The following is a 22,493-nucleotide window of genomic DNA, read 5'->3' on the forward strand; positions in this document are numbered from 1 at the left end:
ATAAAATCACCACAGCTAACAGTATTTTACAATTACTAAGTTTACCAGTAACTTTGTATTTCAAGTAGTCTGAAGTTTTTCAACAGTAATGCAGTAAGGTGTATATTTTGCTTCAGCCTGCAGAATATCACTTCTGAGTAAGTGCATACCAGAAAATGACATCAGACCGAAACCACATAGTTTCACTTGAGAGCAAACACCACCAAGCCAATCTTCAGCAACAGCAGCTAACACACGGTGGGAACTTGTCACACTGAAGCCAGGGCAGCTACTCAGGAGGCACAGCTAAAAATTAGTTCGAAATTTAAATTCAAACTGGTTTCAAAGCAAACCTTTAATTTTACATGAAGGAAAAATAACCTGTTGAGCGTTCCTAACTCCACCTCTTTCCCTCGGGGACGCTCAGCATTACTCACCGCCGTGGCAGTGCTAGGGGAGGTCAGAGTACACACCCGGCAACCTGCACCTGCACCATAAACACCTACGGATCAGGGGGAGGACCGGCACAAGTTTCTGAAGGATTACTGCCTCTCCAAATCTGTTTACCGTATGTCAGCAACAATCATCCCCGACTGATTCAGCGGCTACAGAAAAATCCTGCAATACTGGACTCTCCCGGTTAAACCTTTCCTAATTGCTATCCGACTCTTCAGCCTAGAACAAAAGGGCACGGCTTGCCCCAGCGCGCAGGCAGCGCTCGCCCCAAACACCTCTGCCCCGCAGCCTGCGAGAGCGGGCTCCGGCCCCCACAGGGGGCTTCTCCCTGGGGGGCTCGGCCGCCCCCGCCCGGGCAGGGCCCGACTCGTAGGAGCGCGCCCAGGGTCGGCGCGGACCCGTCCCGCCGCCGGCGCCCGCGGCGCTCCCCGCCCGCCAGCCGGGCGCCGCCGCACGTCCAACAGGTAGGCGGGAGGGGAGCGCCGCCGGAGGCGGGCGGCGGGGCAGCGGCCCCGGGCCGGGGGGGGGGGGGGGGGGGGCGCCGCTGCGGGCCACCTGCACGCTCGCTCGGCGCGGCCGCAGGCGGGAGACTCGCCGGGCGCCCAGGGAAAGCCATTGGGAGGCCCCGGCCCACCTCGCCCACCCCCTCAGGCCGAGCGGCTCCCCCCGCCCCCGAGGCGGGCGAGAGGAGCCGCGGCCGCCAGGGCACGGGCTCGGCGGGGCACAGGCTCTCCGGCACGGCAGGCGGCTGCAAGGCAGCGCCGCCAAAACCGCGCCGGGAGGACGGCAAGGATTAGAGCGGGGAAGAGAGCGCCGCCGCCCCGGGGCTGAGCCTTACCTTAGTGGAAGCCGCCGCGGCCCTGGCAGACATTTTGTTTCCTTCTCTCCCCCGGAGTAAGGCGAGTATGTGCGCGCCTGCAACTACTCAGGCCGGGGGAGAAAAACTCGCCGCCAACCCGCGCCTCACGCAGCTGCCCGAATAAACATCCCAGGGCGCGGGGGGAGGAGGAAGAGGAGGGCGGCGGGAAGGGGGCGGGGACGGGGGAGGAGGGAGGAAGAAAGAGAGAGGAAGGGGAGCGGAGGCTCAAGTTTGATAAAAGTCCGGTCTCTCTCCCGCGCCTAGCGGCGCCTGGCACCTCGCCGCCGGGGCCCGCCGAGCCCGCCCGGGGTGCCGGGGCGCGGAGGGCGGGAGCTGCCCCGCTGCCCTCTGCCCGCCCGTCCCCTCAGCGGCCGCGCGCCTCCCCCCGACCCGGCGGCCGCCGCGTGCCTTTCCCCCCGCGCAGCCACTGACATGTCTGACTGCCGGCACGGCCCATCCCGCCCGCGGGGGGGGGTGGAAGGGGGGAGCGCCCCACCCCGCTGCCACCGCCCTCCCGACCCGCCGCCGGTCCCCGGCCCCCCGAGCGGTGGCGGAGGAACGGCAGCTCCCGGCCCAGCCGCCCCCGCCGGCCGCCGCGCGGCGCGGGGGCGCCCGCAGGCCTCGCCCGCCGCCGGGCTCCCCCGCGCGATGGTCGGGGCGCCGAGCGGCTGCCGGCCCGCCGCAGCCTATGGGAGCGCGCGGGGGGGGGGGGGGGCGGTTTGAAACGCGGGGAGCGGAGCGGGCCGGGGTCCGCTCCGGGAGAGGCACGTTCTGACGGGAGGCGGCCGGCGCGGGGGACGGCCGTGCCGGTGTTCCGGTGCAAGCGCCGGGGCGGCTCGCCGCGAGCAGGGCTAACGTTTGCGCTGGGTCCCGCAGACACGTGGGGATGAGAATGAATTCTCGCAGCCGCGTAACTGCGTGCAGAACGGGGATGTCAAACAGTGAGGGCTCGAGCCTGCCTTTGTGTTTGTCTATTGTTTGAAGGGGCGGGGCATGGGTTTTCAAGTTCCTAATTGTACATTTTGTTCTTGAGATAAAAGCAATAAAGACACAAAAAGAAAACAACTTGGGAGATTTGATTTGGTTTAAGGTGGTGACTACATAGCCTTAGCATTTCCTATAGCACCGTGAACTGCTGCCTGTGGCTTTAAAAATAAACTTTTTAAAGTATTTTAGGGGAAGGGGGCTTAGTGCCTTTTACAAAGTATTTATTTAAGCACTAAGAGAAACACTGCAAATATTTTTTTCCATTTAGAAAAAGGCTTTATAAAGATGTTATCTTATTTTTGGGAGGTCGGTGCCTAACCCGTGCAGGATGAGGCTCGATCTGAAATTGGAGCCGAAGCTGTGACTAGAGCACACTCGTGCTTTACTGCAACCGGACGGCTCAGGCCACAGAAAGCTGAGCGCGTACTCCTAAGTTTTGTAGGACCAAGTCGTAAGTTAATCAAACCACTTCCAAAAGAATCACCCACTACAGTGCTTCGAAGCTCTGTGAAAAGATGGCACGCTCTGTGTATTAGCCACATCACTATAGTCCATAGTTTACTATGTTAATTAATTTACTCTCTAAATACTAGAGTAGAGCAAAAGTTCCATGGCTAATCAGATGTATCAGCTTCCAGTGAAAGTGAGAAAAAATCCCAGAGCAAAACCAGAGTATTTTGCACTCACTTCACGAACATTTCACGGGGCATAGATGACAGTAAAAGGCATGGTTTCAGGGCCACAACTTTCTCGCAGTTGTACTTTTTATGAGCTACCAGCTGCTCTTGTGCTCTATGCAGTCTTCAGAAGTACTTAAATTCTGAAAAAGAGGCAATAATTCAATGATCCAAATCACTCCTCCACAAAGAAACGCCCTACCCAAAGCTACTGTATGAGTTTTACGTTTGTTCTCCTTTGAAAATAAACAAATTCATATTCCAGGAAATAGCTGAAGCAAATTCCCAAGGCAGCAGTCCGAAATCAGGGGGGAAGGGCCAACTCCTCTGCCACGGCGCAGAGAACGCGGCGCTGCAGGGCACAGCAAGCCCACTGGGACCTTCTCCCTCCCAGCAAACGGTGCCGGCCCTCTCCCTAGTACACGAGGACAGCCTCAAAGCTCCAGTAACCTCTAGCTTTTGTCAGCACCATCCCCGACTTTCTGGCACCTGACTGCTCCCGGAGTACCCGAACACCGTGGCTTCGCGCCCCTTTTCCCGCGGAGGCGCAGCAGCTGCGCTGAGCTCAGGAGGGGCTCGTCCCCACGGGAGCGCCACGTTGCAGCACGGCCCTCTGCCAAAGCTCTTCTGCTGGCCCCTGCCATGAAAAACACTACTGCAGATTTTGTATTTGTTAATTGCTCGATGTAACTAAGCCTCAGATATTTTCGTTTTAATCTATCTACACATGCGGAAGGTGGAACAGGACATTTTTCATGCCTGCACGCTTCATAGCCAGAGCCTAGGAGTATTCACCAGAGGAGGCAGGAAGGAAAAGGCTGGGATCACAACAGGAAGGAGGGGGAAGATTTCAAGGTGTGGAGACGCACGAAAAGAAACTCTGGGGAGGGTGACCTGTTAAAGAGTAGGGTAAAATAATCCCTCCCCTTCATCTGCCCCCCTCGAATAAGAGTAATTCTGGGGAGGGTGGGCAATGCCTGCAGGTTGGGGAGGAGGATAGGCTGGGAACAAACATTAAAGACCGTAAAACAAGATGAGGCATACGGCAGGGGGATGAAAGAGGACCGCAGGCAAACGCAGAGAGATGGAGATGGATCCCTAAAATAAGGTAGAAAGACCATGGGAAAGAAAAGTAGTTATTTGGGTACTGGGAGAGAGAGTGGGAACAAATAAAAAGGTGAAAGAAAAATATTAAGCAAAGAAAGTTCCAGCAAAGATGGAGGTGCCATTTTTGTATCATCTTAACACCGGATGAGAAAATGCCATCAATCCATACACTGAATTTGATGAGGAAGGAGACTGTTTAACAAGGAAGGATTTCTATCTAGGGGTTTGAAACATCTGGCAGTGGATATAAAATGATCACAGATGATCTCTTGCCAGTCTAGTAGAGGACATACATAACTCTCTGGGCCCACAGAGACTAATGGGATTTGTTTCTTTCTTTCAATCCTTTTCCTTTTTTCCTGTTTGTTTCTTTGTTCCTTCCTTCCTTTCCTTCCCTCCCTCCCTCTCCATCTCACGTCTCCTTCATTCCAACAGATGTTTAAAACTCCATTTCTACTCGATATGAGGTAGAGGAGCTAGAAATGCCATCTTATTCTATTAGCATTGGTAAAATGTATATATTTGTTGGTAGGTACAAATTCTTTTAATGAATGTTTTTGCTTGTTTTTAAACAAAGCAATAACACGACCATGTTCCTGTCCTTTCAAATTCCTCCTTCAGAAGAACTTTTTCACCTCTTCATTAATAAATTGCTCATAAGCAAAGGTACCATTGACAGTACTGAAAATGCCAAACCAAATGTTGGTCAAATGTCAGTCGAATCAACCTAAAATAATTATATTAAGTGAAAGAAATCTTGCATGATACTCCTATTTAACTTTTTTCCCCCCAAGTCTTAATAAAGTATTGCAAAAATCTCTGAAATGAGCAAAAAAAATGGTTTTTTAAGACTGTTGAGATTCCAGTGTATTCATGTATTCCCTTTAAAAAGGCTTTAAGGAAAGAGCAAATGTCTATGTGTATATATATGCACATATTGATATGTAGTGAGAGATATATACATGTCAGTATTTATGCGCATATATGCCCTATATATATAGTACATTTAGTTAGATACAGATATATACCAAGTCCCATCTGTTAGCTGAAGGATCCGAATTTTAAAACATATTCCTGATACTACCCTTTTAGGTCCTGAAGAGAGGATGGCTTCCTCATCTTGAGAGAGAAAATTGTCTTAAGAGTCAACAGTTGAAGAAAAGCAAGTGTTTTACTCATCCTTTAAATAACTGCTACTAGGAGATGTCTAAAAAAAAGTACTATTATATTTTCTTGGTAGGAAACCTAAAAATAAAGCTCCTATTTAATCAATATAGTTCAAACCATAACCCTAAATTGATTCAAAGGACACAGAAGGACAATCAGATGTGTGAATCCTTCTTTCTAACTGAAGGCATATGTATCTGTTACACTGCAAGAACAGGAAGTCTGTTCTCTACTTTGTGTTGATTTAACTTTTTAAGAAATGTTTTGACCACTTAAACATGGGGAAGAAGGAAACGACAGAACCGCAGCCGCTACAGAGACAACTTCCTGTGGGTTTTGTGGTGTGTATGGCCCAGAAAGAGAACAATTCATATGAGATCTTTCAGAGATATCTGGTGGTTTGGCTGCCCTATGAGGTAGTCTTGGCATACATAGCTATAAATATGCCTATATATATTATCAATGACGTCCAGCAGTTTAGTTGATATTGTACGTTGTGTATTCGTAATTGCCACCTGATTTTGGCATTTCAGGAATCAAGAAAAAAGGGGAAGAGAAAATGAGAATTCACCATGTAAACCACAAGAGAAGAAAGTATCTATCTCCAGAAATAAGAAAGTGGTTTAAAGCAAGCTGCGTGAAATTCACGTCCTTAAAATTACACAGAATTTCAGTGTCTTGCTGAATCAAGTCCCTAGGGAAAAAATCAACGTAGTAATGATGCCTAGTAATGATTCTTACCTTCCTCCCACTTCCATGCAGTTAAAGCTTGCTTCCTATATCTACTTCCTCTTTAAAAGGCTGCGTACCACTGCAGGTGCCTCTTCTAAAAACACTGCACATACTTGCTCAATGTACAGTGGATAGAGTCTTCCAATAACTCACTGCCTCTCACGTACTAGAACGGTTAGGCAAAGACAAAATCCCAAACATCTGTACTTTACCTCTCACTAGTAGGATAAAGCATACACCTGAAGTACATACCAGAGGCTGGATGTGCCCTGAATGGGAATAAACCCAACCTGTTTTGCCAGTCAGCCCGTCTTAAACTCCTGCTGTTCTAAACTCATTGTTTTTTCTTGTCTAACTCCTTAAAAAAAGTATTAGGTTTAACACAGTGCAAGGTTTTTCTGTTCAGTCAGAATATCGCTTCAGTTTTTAAGCAAATGGCAAGTGTACAAATAGAATTAAAAGTAGGTTGCAGTGGCAAAGCAAGATTATCTTCAGCCTCAAAATACTTAAAGAATTTATCACTGTAGAGCTGAAGAGTAGTCTCTTTGGTTATTATTTTGGGATATCCTTATAAAAAGAAACTCTTGTCTCCTTGGTTTCCACCAGGTCTTAGAGAATCTTTGTCATCAGTATAATTATGTGTAGTGACAAAATCTGAGAACACTGTTGAAGAAAATGTTATATGCGACTTTTAATGTTGGTTCATGACAGCAGAGCTGATTTACTGCAGAAGTGTTATGTAAAACTATTCTACTTCCCATCTCAGACGTTTTGTGAACGGAACTGTATATTCAAATACACTGTAGCTGACTGAGCTGATTTAACGAAATGCTTCACTATAAGTAGCCACTGGATGTCAAAACGGCAGATATTCTGAATTGTTCTACTTTCTCCCCGTTTATTTGGTAGAGAGGGGACAGTAAAAACAATCAAAGACTTAAGCAGGCTTACATTCACTGCTGATGTGGTTCTAGTCTGATAAACAGTTCACTACAGACAAGTACCATACCTGCTCCACTGAGCTAGAATTCTTATTTTTCATATTTTGCTTTCAGAGAGCATGACTTGCAGTTCATTCTTAAAAATGCTTGCCCAGAAAGCAAGCAACATGTACCAAAGATTAACCACACAGGTAACTGTGTTAAGTAAAAGTGAAGAACAAACGCACATCGGGATAAAGATCTTCATTACTTACAAACTGTAAGTATTTTGGAAAGGCAGCCCAGGGACAGCTTAATAAAATTGATTGATTTAATTACCTCGCTGGCAAACAACTCTGTATTCAAACCCATAAATTTTCCAGGAACCCTTGCACAAGATACAAAGTGACAAAACTGTCTCTGAAGCCCAAAGAGAAATCCCGTGTATAAGGAGGAATGAAGCTGGGGAGGAAAGGGGGTTGCAGAGGTGTGGTTTTCCAGCCCAGCTAGTTTTGAAAGGCGAGATCGCTTCTCCAGTTTCCCAAGCACAAATATCGCGGTTTCAATGGGTACCACAGGAAATTATTGTAACTCATTTTTGTTAATGAGAAGTGCATGCACGTAGAACATGAACATATGGACTAAAAATTCTTATATTCAACACAAAAACATACACAAAATTGTTATACTGCTAACAAAGTTTCTAGATAATACTGCAAAAGCGTGAGCTTGTTTGCTTCTTATTTCTTCATATAAGAAAGAGTTTATTGTGTAATTGCAAAAAGGTAGAAACTTAAATTACTGAAATTTATAAACTATAATCCATCTTTATTGCCACTCAGTTTTTGACTTTTAGAATCTCAAGGTTTATTTTCATCCTCTAGCCCTTCTTGTTACAATTGGCCCAAGACTCCATCTATTCTTTTAAAATTCACATGCACAAGTCCATCAAGGGACTAATGATGTGCTTAAAAGTAGGAACACCAGATTACACCCAGTAATTCCAGTGTAATCTTTACCTTAGTTGGTAGCTCTGTCCTAGTAGCACCTGCTTTATAAGAGTGACTTCAGTAAGGTTTAGAGAGGTAAGTAAGGGGATTAAGCTCCTGATGGTCATGCCCATAGGGTTATGAACCCTTTCCACCTTAGTATTTGCTTTTGTTTCTACCTCCAGATATTAAGAACAGTTAAAAGAAAAGCACTTTTAAAAGACAGCTGTTTCTGTCAGTGGCAGAAACTCAAGTTATCTTGTTTGTACCCCCTGCAGCTTTCTTAACCATATATTATTGGATGATTATATTGCACAATGGTGTCACCACTGGTCTGCGATGGTTTTGTTGGGGGTCCCATTCAAAAATGTATTAGGCCCGAGACATGAATGTGTCAAATATTATTTTGCTATAAAATACTACAGTAGAACATAGCTTTAACTATTAACTCCATCTAACTATATTTAACTCCATCTTTCAATAATTCAGCCTCCACTCTCAACAGATCTTATTTAAGACATATTTATTGAGCATCACATACTTCCCATCTTAAAGTTAAGAGTGCTTTTCAGTCACTTTTAGTCTGTAGCAACTAAGGAGACATCTGGTTATCTGGGATATTACATAGCCTATTTTAGCTGTGTCTGCAATCAATAGCAAAATTAAATTTAGCTCCCAGGGATAACGTGGTTTTGCAGTATGCCCTGGTGGAATATTTCATCTGTAACTGTTATAGTGTGGTTAATATTAATCTTTTTAATTATACAAATAAAACTAATGACACGTTTTTAAAATAAGTTAAAAAGTTTTCATTTCATGTAACAGTTTCAAGACGGCAATATACAAGAGAGGATAACAGAATAGAAAGTGCTTAGCGTGGGAGGATATTGCATTATTTCCTGACCTCTTGTTGTCAGGAAAGAAAAAACCATGTCACGGGTTGGCTTTTGGGCTTTGGTATGTCATAGCACAGGAAATCAGTGGGCAATATACACTAGCGTGATATAACATTCTTCTAATGTTACTTGACCACTCGTTTCTGCTCTTGCACCATGTCACCACCTCCATGGCTGCATCAAGCTAACTCGGTACAGGGAGAACTAAAGTGATACTGGCTACAACATTACCTTTGCAGCACAGAGGCAGGAACAAGCGGCCAAAGATGGGGACTTTTTAAGCTGGGTTTACTGACAAAGATAACATGATTATGTATCTACACTGACATATCATTTACCTATGCTTTAAGCATGTCGATCTCCTCAGTTGCAGATTTCCAAACTTGCAGACAAAAGGCATCCTCTGCCTTACAGAGGTACGGCACCCTTACCTCATCTGAGCTAAGATTGCTTGCTTCGCTCCTCAGATAGCTGCATTACATTTTTCAAGTGGTCCTGTGAGATATACCACTACACATGTGCAAGAAATCCTTGGATGCGCATTTTTTTAGTTTGGAGTATTGGCTGTATAGAGACTCAGTGAAACCAGTTGCTGCTGAATCACTCAAAAGCCCTCAGAAAACATGCATGCTTTTTGCACTTGGTCACATTAACTGCAACCTGTAATACATTTTCAGTAAGACATTTTTTAGAAATAACTAAATACGATTTTAGTTCAAGATTTACAAAATCAAGTTTTGATCAGAGTAATATGGGATCTGTTTAACACAGCGAACAAGAGATTCAAAAAGATGTAAAGCACTAAATGATTTTTTTTTTGTCATCACACTGCTTATACTGATACAGAGTCCAAACTTCACTTACTTCTCTCAGTTGATTAGAGTCAGTTCAGCTCTCTAGGCATTTATACTGCAAACAGATCTGTAAACTGATTCACATTTGCCAAACCAGGAGTTCTACAGAGAAACTCACAGGTGGCATCTGTCTCCAGGAAGGGGGGGGGCTCGATTCTCATCTGAGCTGAGCGCTGCTGGTTAAAACTGGTTGTGCATTTGCTTACTCAGAAAACATTAGCATTTGAGAAGATAAACATATGTGACTAAGGGTGTATCTTTACTTAAACTTCAAATCTGAGAAATATGCAGTCAGAAATTTTTCTGACTCTGCTGCGTTACCAGAGAAACCTTCCTTGTCGTATAGGACCACATGCCACAACCTATATTACGGCGATGCCAAGAGGCTCTAATCAGAACGATGCTTTAATCTAGCTAAACGGATACAGACAGCACAGAAAGATTCAAAGAAATAATATTTACGGTGTAAAGCTAGCAGGGCAGACAGTGTATTTACTGCACTTGGTTGAGTGTTTCTCACGTCTTTCTACGTTTTTAGGTAGCATAGGCTTCACAGAAAAGTGCACGTGGTATCAATTTCATTAGCTAAATCTTTTCTTTACACATCTGTCAGTTAAATCCAGTGTGCAAGCTGAAAAACTGTAACTGCCATATCTTTTTTTAAACGTGTGAGATTTTAATACTTGTGAAAAGTGCTAAAGCAAGAGCCTAGGGACTGAAATGCTTCTTGCTTTCAGAGCAGGTAAAGCAAGGACAAGCGTTAAAGCAAGCTTCCGTGCGAAGCCCAGGCGGTGTGGCTGTTTTCAGTCCCTCCATCCCTTTGCCGGAAAGCTTGTCCGTTATTTCCAATGCTATGCTTTGGTCTAATAAAAGAAACAGCTTCTCCCCATAAATCTTGCTCCCTAACTAACAAGTCTTTCTGAAAGCCTTTTCAAAACTGGAGAAGCCAATTTTGCCGAGCGTGAGAACTTCCATGAGTCATGCAATACTCTTACTTCTTGTATTGTTTTAGGATGAGTAAATACTACAATTGACAACAAGACGCTTGATCCTGAAGTCATTTATACAGCTTCTTACGATAAATGTAACAAGTGTTTTGAAGAAGGTCTTCCACAGATACTTTATTTAGACTTATTTTCCCATACTTTTCAAAAGCTTCTCATTAGAAGGGGCAGCCCTCAAGACAGACTTATTTTTTGTTGTTTCCTGAAAACCCGATTATAAATATGGAGGTTGAAATAAGCCCTACGACTAGTTTCTGGCTATGTATCATACTGACATTTCTCAGAACCTCAAATACATGTACTGCTGCTTTTTAGACATGCACTGCTGGACAAACAGATTTCATATTATTTCTAGATGTTTCTGTGAGGGTAGCTGTATTCTATTTTCACAACTGGGCATCTCTTTCTTTGTTTTCTGAACAATATATGCCAAGATCACACAAAAAACAGAGCACTAAGTCACCACAGAAAGCATCCAAAAACGTCTTACTAGAAGAAACACCTTTTTTATACACTTGTCTTCCAGTACAGACTAATTTTTCTTTCTAGCCTACTTCTTTCCATTTCTATAACTGTGTCAGGGCCCTGGCTGCACTAATAGGCCTTAATGGCCCTGACAAATTGATTATGAAGATAATTAATTGTTTCTCTTTAAAAGCCCTGTAGTCTGGAGGCAGCAATAGGGGTTGACAGAGATTTGCACAGAAGAGGGGAGAAGGGGAGGTGGAGGCCTTTTCCCCCCATGAACACCAGAGCAGTTGCCATAACTCACATGAAACCTCCTCTCAGGCCAGAGCTGCAGCATGAGCAGTTAGCCCGCTCATTATTCTTGGCACAGAAATAAATTAGAGGGGTAATCACTGAATGCTTAGATCATTTGGGAAAGTCGGTGAAATAATCTCTACCTACATAAGCATATTCAACAAGGATTACAAATCATGTACGATGTTTATTATATCTGCAAAAGCACGGGATAATAGAGCAGTTGTTGCCCTAATTATATTAAAAACAACAAATAAATTCTGAGCTTTGCAAAATCTTTGCTCATATATATGCAGGGTCAGCTTTACCCATGCACGGTCATGAAAGGCCCAGAGCCAAGGGTGTGAACAGCGATGCCTCCCTCCAGCAGCGCAAGCCCCGTCTTGTACAGCCTGCTACTGAGAGGCAGAAGAGCAGTAAGGTGAACGTGTCTTCAGAACATGTCATCATGTTAGCACTTGATAATGCTACAACACAAGTAATGAGATCTTATCAAAATGTGATTTAATGTCATGACTCGAGCTGGATGGTGAGCATGCAAACATTGTTGTTTGAATTACAACTTTTAAAATTAGAATTCCATTATGTATCGCATTCTGTTTCTAAGTGAACAGATTAGATTGTCTAACTGAAGGATGTCTGCATCATAGCTGTTTTCACGCCACCGCAAAAACAAGCGGTGTCAAGAATAAATTGACTGAGGTCTCCCAAACGTCTGTGTTACATATGCAGATAAACAACTTCTTGATTTTTAATTAAAACAATTATTTTCTGTCTTCCTGCCTGCACTGACAAGGCAAATACAGAGCTTACATGACTCTCCTCCAACTCCCCTTCCAAAAACTGTGTCATATGTCAACAGCGAGGGCAGCTGGTGCTCCACCAATCCACTACCGCATGGCAGTCAGGGACCGAGAAAGGAACCGCCTCAGTGAGGAGTACACCTGGGTACAATCTGCTTTACCGGGATTCATATTATTCTTAAAACAGTATGAAAAATAGTATTCTAACTCACCAGCGTGCTCTCTGGTTTTAAAGAGATGCTTCTTGTATTCAAAACTGAAATAAATTCAGCCAACATACACACTCCTTTATTAAAAGGCTCTCTGAATATAAGGAAACAGAGATGCTTTAAAGTCATGCATGTGAAGTTGTTTGGGAATAATTTCTTCGTTTATTCAGCGTGTGCAGTAAGCTGTGGGCTGCACCCCCTTAAACAAACAGTCCCGCTGCACTGGGGGGAGTCATCCGAAAGACAGAGGGGGACGGCTCTGGTTGCGTTGACTGGGGAAAAGGCAGCATCCACCTCTGCCAAAGGACTCCACCAAACCCCTCCCGAAAGAGCTGGTTAGAGGACGCGCTTCCTCTGGAGGCACCTTCCCCACGCACCCGCTCTGACCTGCTCCGCTCACTTAGCCATGCTCCATCTGCACGCCACAGCCCTCTTCCCCCAGGCAGAGCTTCTGCCATGGAAGCCTTCTTCAGACTCCAGAGGAGCCTGACTCCCTGCACTGCTAATATTTTTAGAAATGACCCTTGTTGCTGCAACGTATTACAAATGAAACAAATGCACCATTATATAACATTATTACAATTATATTGCAGTCTCTGCCTCAGAGAGACAGCAGCGCAGCAGCTAAGATACTGCCACATTAAGGGGCAGCAGATAGCACACAGCTGGGCACTGGGGGCATTGTATCTTGCGTAAAAATAGAGGTATAACAGAGTACTTGGGTTGAGGATATCCCCTTACTCCATCAAAAAGTTATGCCTCTATAAATCTTGAATGACGTGCAGCATGAAAACAAATTGCTGGGCCGCCAGCTGAGATTTCAACTCATTTCGAGCCTCTAATTATGCTTGAACAGCTCTTGAAAACACAGAAATATGTTTCTGACTGCACAGCAAAGCATGGAATGGGCAAGACAAACATTGTAGTAACTTTCCTAAGCAATCTGATAGTTATTGTGGAAACCATTCTCTGCCCTTTCTCCTCTCTGGGGAAGTCGGTACTGATTATGAAAACATATTTAATAACAAGATGCTCCATGAATTGACCTTTTTCCCCCTATTTTTAACATTTATTTCAATATTTTAAGCAAATATTTAATTTGTTATCTTTCCATTTCCATTCTCTATATGGGAGAAGTATTTAATAGGCATACTTTGATGTAAGCACAGATTCACAGACAGATAATTTTCTTCTGAACAAACTTGTTTCTGTAAATATAAATGCAATGCAAACATAACTGGCACAGTCCTGTCTGTGGTAACAGCTGTGATTAAATCATACCTGCTTCTATTGTCAGGGATGTTTATTAACCTCCACGTTGCAACGAAAGGGCAAACAACTGTGACTCCACCCATATTTTAGCAGCAGCAGGATACAGATGTTAAATTCCAGACTGCGCTAGGCTTACATCCCTCCAGCTCTGTAAATGGCCTCAAAACCAGTCTTTTTCATTTTTCTTTTCTAGATTTTGGTTTTCTTTATATGGAGATCATTTACTAGGCTCTTCATTTTTGCTACGTTATACATTTGACAGAAAAAAAGTGTAAAATACATAGCATGAAGCATACTGCTTTTCAACATTCAGCATTTTCTGGGACCCTTCTAGAAGAAAGTATTCACCGTTCACAGAGAATTCCCTTGCATGACCTTAGTATTGTCACCTCTTCTTCGTGGAGGAGGACTGCTGAGACACAAAGAGCACTGGTTTTACCACCCAGCTGCCACAGGCATGCTCGGTGACCTTGGGTTAATCACTTAACTCCTCCGTACATCAGTAAAACATCAATGGGGGCTTTATGGCCAAATTAATAACTTGAAGAAGCTTTTTATATGCTTTAGAAATTAACTGATGGTACATAAACACACAGTACTGCTGTAAAATTGTAATTGAAAAAGATAAAATTAAGCCAAATATTGGTCGCCATTCTTAAAAACTCATGCAACTTCCACATTCAATCGTTAATATTTTCATTTCATTTTTTTCTCTCCTGATTGAGTGTCTTAAAGTGCTCGCTACTTCAGCAAGGTAGGTTATTATAGCTTATTAAAGACTGGCAAAGTATGGGAATTTGACAGGTTGTTCTTAACAGAAAATGCTACCTGTTGACACTTTCTTCCACAGTATAAAGTTTTTGCAGGTACAGCGTGGACAGTCTGGGCTCCTTTGAAAGCTGCATTGCACTGCAAAGTACAAACCGATTTTTAAATTTCTTCATATTATCACCTCAATTTCTCCTTCAGCATTACAGTTGTGTAATCTCTACCCTCGGAGGTTTTCAAGATCAGACTGGCTACAGCCCTGAGCAACCTGGCCTGGCCTCACAGCTCACCCTGCTTTGACAGGAGGCTGGAGCCCTCGTTAGGTCCCTTCTAACCTGAATTATTCCACAATCCTAGGAATACTGCTTCTTCCTAGTGAAAATTAGAATTTCTCAGGCTTTTCACCTCTGTATTAGCTTGTTTTTACAACAGAATATTAGTTTTATGTTCTGCACATTTTAAACCTCCCTAACTTACTTCCTATTTTCCACCTCCGGTGAAGGTCACTTTTTCAAGCTTCTTACGTAATAGCAGAGAGCTTTATTACACCTTTTTCCCCCCTCTCTACTGTCTGACAGGAGACATTACTGCCATTGGGCAAACAGTGTGCTTTTACTTTTTTTCATTACTCTTTTCTCGAAGAGATACTGTAAGAATTATAAAAAGCAGGTCAGCTATGCATGCACCTATATGAGAATTTCTCCTGGCTTTAAAAGCTAATGTGAAAACAAAATAATTTACATATAAAACTTACTGAAATGACTGCTGGAGTCGGAGCCAAAAGAGAGAAGCTAGAAAATGATCAACTAAGACACAATTGTTTTTACTTCCACCTTATCTATACTTAGATTTTTCAGCAAATTGTTGCCAATTTTTATCTCCTTAAGCACCATTCCATATGCAAACATAAACTCTTTCAGTATTTTTGCTTTTATGGATTTAAGTTCTGTAATGCTAGATCAAAATATCTTTTTTCTTTTTTTTCCCCTCTCCCTTGCAAATATAAGCTGGTATAAATGGCTCCAGTGAGTAATTTTCCTTAAGGGCCACTACATAAGTCTGGCATATTTTCTGACTATCCACATTACTGAAGGTTGCTTACAGCTTTGAGCAAAACAGGGAGAGTACTGCCATCCTCATGATTAGGCATCCAAGGAGACGACTCTTTTGATAAGTTACAGAAAAAGGGCGCTCTGTTTGCACGAACACTTGTACGCTTTTCCGTTTCTTGCCAAAGCCTGTCCACACTTAAAGCTCTGGGTGGATTCTGGATATGCAAGCGTAGCAATCCACCCCTGATCAGTGAGTCACCATGGCATGATCACCCTATGATTAAACCACTTTTGCTTACTTTTGCTGTAGCCACTCCACACTGGACCCTTTCCAAATAAGTCCACATCCTCCTGCTCAGAGGTCTGTTGATCTCTTCAGTACACCACGTTTGAGATTGCAGCACCAAGGATTGTGGGACTGAGCACTACTGGAAGGCAATAAATCACAATGCCAAACTTGATAATTTCTATGATTCATCCCCTCGTTCATCCAGGGCAATCAGCACCATTTTCCAGTTGTGACAAGCCACATGGAGGAAGCACTGTTAAGCCATTTCGGGGACATGATAACGACTACAAAGAAGCTGCTGCACATCTCAAAGATAAAGCGGCTAGGGAACACAGGAGAATCAGCCAAAAGGTGATGCTAGAATGAGGACCTGGAAGGTGGAAAACAGTTGTTTTAGGGACTGGAATGTACCCAGGTGTACTTTCATCTACGTAAACTTGATCCACAGATCAAACTGAATCCAGTACAGTAATAAAAGTGGCAGATAACTTACAAGAAAATATGGACACAAGAGAAGTTTTCTGGAAAAAGTCTCAAACAACTGAAATAATCATGTAAATGGTCTCTAAAACTCAGCCCCCTGTAGCGCTACAGAATAGCGGGCAGCAGAGAGGACCGACACACATGGTGACATTCCAGCTCTGCCTCGGAACCCCAGTAACAGGGACAGTCACAACTATCTTTTGTTCCTTCTAAGATATCTGTGGCTCTTTGTCACATCCCCCAAGATTTTAGTGACTTAAAAACTTATCAGCCAGAGACAGTTTTCCTTAAGTGTTTTATGGAATGTTTCTGCTCTCTTTCTTATGGTACCGAGAGGTATTTTCTCTGTGTATTGTGAGCTGGGATCTACTATAACCTAGGCAGTGCAACAAGATGCCTGGTTCCTAAGCGCGTATTTCATTTTTTAGATGTTTGCAAAATGGTGGTGTCCTTAAATGAACAACCCCATCATGCAGAGGACTGAAGGAAAACTTTAATTTAACGAAAGAGCCCTAAAGCTGCCGCAGTTCAGACTTGTTCCCAAGAGAACATTGCTGGGAGCCAACTACCGCCACTTCCTTCTCTGCTTTCTGTCGCTGGCAAGACCCAATCTATTTCTTCCTGACATGCCACTTATAATATGCTGTGAAATGCAGACGAAATGCAAAGAGAAATCACAATCTATCTTGATAAACATTTGACATCAGTTTCCAACGCTTAGAAGTAGTTTTGTGATGCTTTGAACTCAGGTAAGGCAGGGATGATAACACAGCAGTTCAGCATTTCTGTGCTTTAGTTGTCGTGCTTCAGCAATCTCACACTCTCGACTGCCTTTAACCTACGGAATCACTTCCTAACTTTATGCGATGCCTATACACGTCTCTTCACCTGAAGATAAGCATTTCAATCACATTTCTCCACTGTAGCAAACTCACATGCTGGAATGAATTTTGCAAGATAGTAATTTTTGCTGTATTTCAAATCCAGCTTTTCTTTCCCTATCTCTGTCATTTGCCTTTTGTCTTGCTAGGAAACTGCCTGCACTTTGATAGAGTTTCTACCTCTTTCTTTCTTGTAAATAGTTTTTAGCAACAACAAAAATAATGTTATCTAAGGATGCAGGTACATTTACAAAATGTCACAAAAACATATTTTTGGCAATAATCCCAGAGCAAAACAAAGATGTTTTGGGAAGGCCTCCATTTAAACATAAATTCTATTCTAAACCAGGGGTCCCTGTGCGTTTTCAGAGGAATGGGTTCTGTCATTCCTTACACACAGTTACTAGCACTTTACACACAGTAAGATCCTCATCGAAATGAGTTAGGAGTCAGAGTGACAACACTGTGCCACATCTGCATATCTTTCCTCATACTGCTCTGAGTGAGGCCTCCCGCCTGTTGCCAACGTCCCTCTTCCCAGTTTGCCGTAGCACAGTAACCACAGCAGTTATCTGAAGGGAGAAAATTATCAGGATGCTACTTACCTCACTTTTAGATGTCTTTTAAAGGATTTAACAGCTGGAAATAAAGGTGAGAGGCAGCAGCTGGTTATTCGTGCAATGTAATAGCAAAGAGAGCATTACAGTAGCTCTGCAGAAGACTCAGTTCAGTTTGTTCACTGAGCGCAGGAGTAGAATCAAAGAATTTCAAAGCTGTCCTTCAATTCCAGACCCCTGTTCACCAGGTGACCCTGAATAACTAAAATGAAGTTTTTATCTGTCTGTATTTCCTTCACTTCATTTCCTCTGGAAGGTGCAGCCCAGGGGAAGGCAAAAATGACTTTAAGTCATATCTGTATTGCCTGCCCTCTGTCCATGCCTAGAGTTAGAGCAGTTCCTTGTGTAAATTAGCAGAATGCTACAAGCATACTTTGTCATGTCCTCAGTGGACCTCTTACAATGGGAAAAACACGGGCCTCCTAATATCAAGGATATCATGGGAATTCTCTCCTGGACTCTCACAAGTCCTCTGAAATTCTCCATGTTACTGCAGCATGCCAGAGGACGAGAAGAAAGTAGACTTTCAGATGAGCTAAGTGAAAAGTAGAATCGAACCTTACCCCTCAATAAGACAACGTATTTCTTTGACTGACTGTCAGAAGCAAAAAGGGCTATAAAAATTACACTTAACCTGAAAAACAGAAGTCTGTGCAAGCTAAACCCACGCAGAGGCCAAGGCAGTGGCAAAGTGCTGGAGGACCAGGCTGGCAACGGGGTGCTGCATTGTGAACGCCAGGCTTCCGCATCCTTCTGCACGCCTGCTGCTTGTGACGATGCTATGGCCCTAGAAAAAATTCAGCTGCTGCCCAGTCCATTGTAACTTCTGCTTTGTTTTTGACCTCTCTTATTTTCCTTAGAATAACACTAATATTTTTAACGTTTCTGCATCTGAAAGAGCTCATATAAAATACTCGTACTGTACAGATACTTTCAGACATCGACAGGAGACACTTGTACGATCTATTTGTATCATCAGCCTCAATCATTTTATAGCCGAACAGTCCTGTTCTTCCGACTGATTTCACTGCCATGTGGAAGGAAAGGATGCTGTATACGGTACTACAGTGTTTCCAGATTTCCACTCTGCAGGTGGTCATGGCATTTTCCACGTGACTCCTACTGTAACACCAGAACCACATAAGTCATTTATAAGTAATTGATATGTCGCAGCACCTTATAGCGCTGTGCAGTATTCAAAGCTGAACAGATAATACAAAAGAAACATTAGCATGTCTCCTTGTTTTAATTTTACAGAGAGCATATATGTATCCAGAGAAAGTAGAAAAGCAGAACAAATACTGATACGTTAGCTAGCACATGAAAATGTCAGAACTGCCATTAATATGATAATCTAAAATACAACAGAATTACGAAGGACATGCCCACAGAAAATAAAAGGTTCTTTTGTAGTGTGGTCAAGGCTCTGAAAATACTGTTACCATTGATCTAAATTCACTTGTGTAATTGGCAATTACTTTGTTACTGGAGAAAGAGGTGTCTAATTGCTGAGAATGACCCTTCTGTCTTTCTTTTCCATTATCTTTCTCCTTCCATTGGGCTAAATAGATACACACTTTATTTTTTGTCTTTTCTTATGACAAGATGTAATAAAATAACTTAAAAAAATTAATAACGAGAGACATGAGTTGAGAAATATCAAGGACCTTTTAACCTCAAAGTATTCAATGTGTAATGCAGAATTCTCCACAACAAAAAAAAAACCCAACAACAAAAAAAGATTAAAAAAGCTCCCACTTGTACCACACCTAAGCATTCAGGACACATAAACACCTATTTTCTTTAAACATTTTCTGTTTGCTTCTAAACATATTTCATTCCAATGCAAAGCTTCATAATTTAGTTTTTCGTTAGACTCCCGAGAAGGAAATTCAGGTGCTAATGTTTCAGGTGTCGGTATCCTAGGCAGACAAAGAGACAACTGCAGAGCCCCCCACTCCCTCCAGCTACAGCTGCGTGTGTAGCCCAGATCAATCTCAGTAGCAGCAGTATTGTACTTCCATCTCAGAAGAAACTTATTAAAATGTTTTTCTGAGTGACCATCACAAAACTGCCTCAGAGTGCAGGTAGAACAGACAGAACAACTACAACACAGAAACTGAATGTGAGTCTCTGACACCACTAAGACAGTAAACAATAATCAAATTATAATTCAAATCCAAATTGGCAATATGTTCCCTTTAACAAGTCTGACACATCTCCACTGTGCAAGAGCAACAGTCAGACATCAGAGTATTTCATCTTGTTCTGGAAACGTGCTTGCGTGCGAGTGCCAAACAATTCCAGTTTGGCCAGAGCCTGGCTTCAGTGACCGAGGCGGGCAGCTTTGGAGTGGAACACAATCCCTGATGAGGCTGCAGCACTGCAAGGGATGGAATGTCTTCCTTCTGCAAAGCTAATATCAAAGTATCAACAGTTTTTTACAAATATAAAAGATGTGCTTATTAACCACACCCAGATCACTAAAAAGGGATGGATTTCTTGTCCTGTACATGAGCAATAAACTAAAAAGAGCTGCTCTTAACGTTAGTCCAGTGATGCAGATTTTCTTATGGAGCCCTGGGCATATAAAAATAAATTCATAACTACAGTATAGGTTTAGCGTCACACATCAATGATGGTGAGGCAAGTGGATTTAAATTACCCGTTTTGCCCCTGAAGTTTAGTGTCCAGCATCATTCAGAAACAGATCAGCACAACTTAAATTAACTACATTGGTAAGGACCTTAACGGAGTTTCACAGGATCTGAGAGAGTACAGACTCAAGGGAACAGACCTGAGCTGAAGTCTTGCTTTCTCCTTTCCACCTCTGTGATCTGAAGCTCAGCCAGAGCCCGGTGATGAAGGTAGCTTGCTGCTTTTATGTCAACATGCCAGTTAGGGAATCCCTATGTAACTAGTTAAGCCAGTTCTGAGGTTGCTGTTGCCACCAAAGCACCCCAGATTAGCCAGTCCAACTACAGCAAATGGATTCTGCTGTTGAATTACAAAAGGTCTTCCTTTTTTTTTTTTTTAATAATTTTTAATCTGCTTATCAATGAGGTCAATTAAGAATACCGCACTTCTGAACATTATATAGGTAAAAAAGCACAGATCTAGTAGCTCAGGCAGGTAGACACCTGTCTTTAAAGAAAATTTGACATTGGTTTAAATGATGGAGACAGGTTTGTAAAGAAACATGAAGAAGTGGGGAACATTCCTTTTTGATTATGTGAACTCCCACACGCAATGTCATGAAGAATTTGTGTGGGAACTTATTTACAAAACTGGGACTTACTGTCATTACACTGCACTGAAGCAGAAAAAAAAAATACCATGCTATAAGTCAAATGTCACAACAGAACTTAATATGCTGGAATTCTTGGAAAGTGTTCTAATGCTTTCAGCTCAAACAGCGCACGCTGCTTTTTATAGCACGGAATTTTAATTATTATTAGTTTCTGGCAATCCCCATAGTCTGCTGGCATTTTCTAACCCACAGAGATTAAAACCTGAAGAGAAACAGAAGGTGATAGAAAAGGGAAGAATGCCTAATTGAAGTACTCAACATCTATTTATCCATGACTTACTAATATAGATATGTGAGCAGGAGTTCAAGATCAAGACATTATTCCTATTTTTCCCCAAATGTGCCATTATTAATAAATTGAATTCTTATAACAGCAAAAACAGGTCAGAGAGAAGTGGGGAAATCACCGGATCATGTAAAGGATGGCAGTGCAGTGAGTGGACTGAGGAAAGACTAGCAAAACGGTTTGCCTAGAGAATACAAAGAAATCCTGGAAAGATTGCTTTTTCTACCAAACTGCGGTACCAGGGGTCTGTAGCACTTTCATATGAGTCAGTCTTAGTGGATTTAGGGGTAAACAAGTTCCCGCTCTGCAGTGCTTTCAATATGAAGACATGTTGACACTGCCAGGTTTCCAGTCTCCACCTCACTTCTCCCCCTTTTTACTTTTCTATCCATCTGTCATCTCACCAGGCAAATACAGTCTCAGTTCACCAGGTCTTCCTCTGTACTCACTGCAGCTGCCCCCCAGCTCTCCACACAGACATGTCATTGTGGTTGCCACATAGCCGTGAATGAAGAACATCAGGTGCAGACAGACAATCCAGGGGCAATCCCACAGCTTCCTATTCCTCTGACCTATGAGCCACGTCCTACCCCTTCCACCGAGATGCTGAACGGCACTTCATATCCTCCTGCCTGCTGCTCAACCTTTTTCTCACACTACTCCCGACTTCAGCATGTACTTTCTGGCTTCGGACTGTTGACTAACTCTTTCTTGGCCACACTGAGGGTGTGACTCAGATTTGCTGCTAGTGGCAAGAACTCACTCACATTTTGATGAATATCTCGAAGGAATGCTTCAGACACTATAATTCTGACTGTGGCAGCAAGGGAATTATTATAGGACCAACTAAGGTCAGCTTGTTCACTGTATGTGTACAGCACTGAGCTGTAACAGAGGTGTGTAGGAAAGAGATGAAGCAACGCTACCACAAGGCTCCGTGCCTTCGCCTGATGACTCGTTCACTCTGAGCACTGAAGCTGTTTTCCCCAGTGATGCTCTTCACCAGAAACAGGTTTTTATTGGGGAAACAGGAGAAAGAGAATCTTGGGAAAGTTCCTGTGATGTGACAGCGGTGTTTGTGTCCCAAGCAACAAACTGTCCCTCTGCGCATTCAGGGAAAATATTCTGAAGACC

The 22,493-nt window shown here is 43.2% G+C and overlaps 1 protein-coding gene across 6 annotated transcripts in view; it reads right to left on the reverse strand.

The window, feature by feature from the left end:
- The window catches only part of TJP1 (tight junction protein 1), a 164,389-nt gene that overhangs the window by 74,431 nt on the left and 67,465 nt on the right, over positions 1 to 22,493 (reverse strand). The window contains exon 1 of one of the 6 annotated variants that reach the window (XM_054836729.1): positions 1,274 to 1,838. The exons of the other annotated variants lie outside the window; for them this stretch is intronic. Within the exon in view, the coding sequence (XP_054692704.1) occupies positions 1,274 to 1,306 (33 nt within the window). The 5' untranslated portion in view covers positions 1,307 to 1,838. Of the gene's footprint in view, positions 1 to 1,273; positions 1,839 to 22,493 lie in introns of those variants that run through there. 6 annotated transcript variants of the gene reach the window in all.

Source organism: Grus americana, chromosome 10 (genome assembly GCF_028858705.1).
Source record: "Grus americana isolate bGruAme1 chromosome 10, bGruAme1.mat, whole genome shotgun sequence".
Lineage (NCBI taxonomy): Eukaryota > Metazoa > Chordata > Aves > Gruiformes > Gruidae > Grus > Grus americana.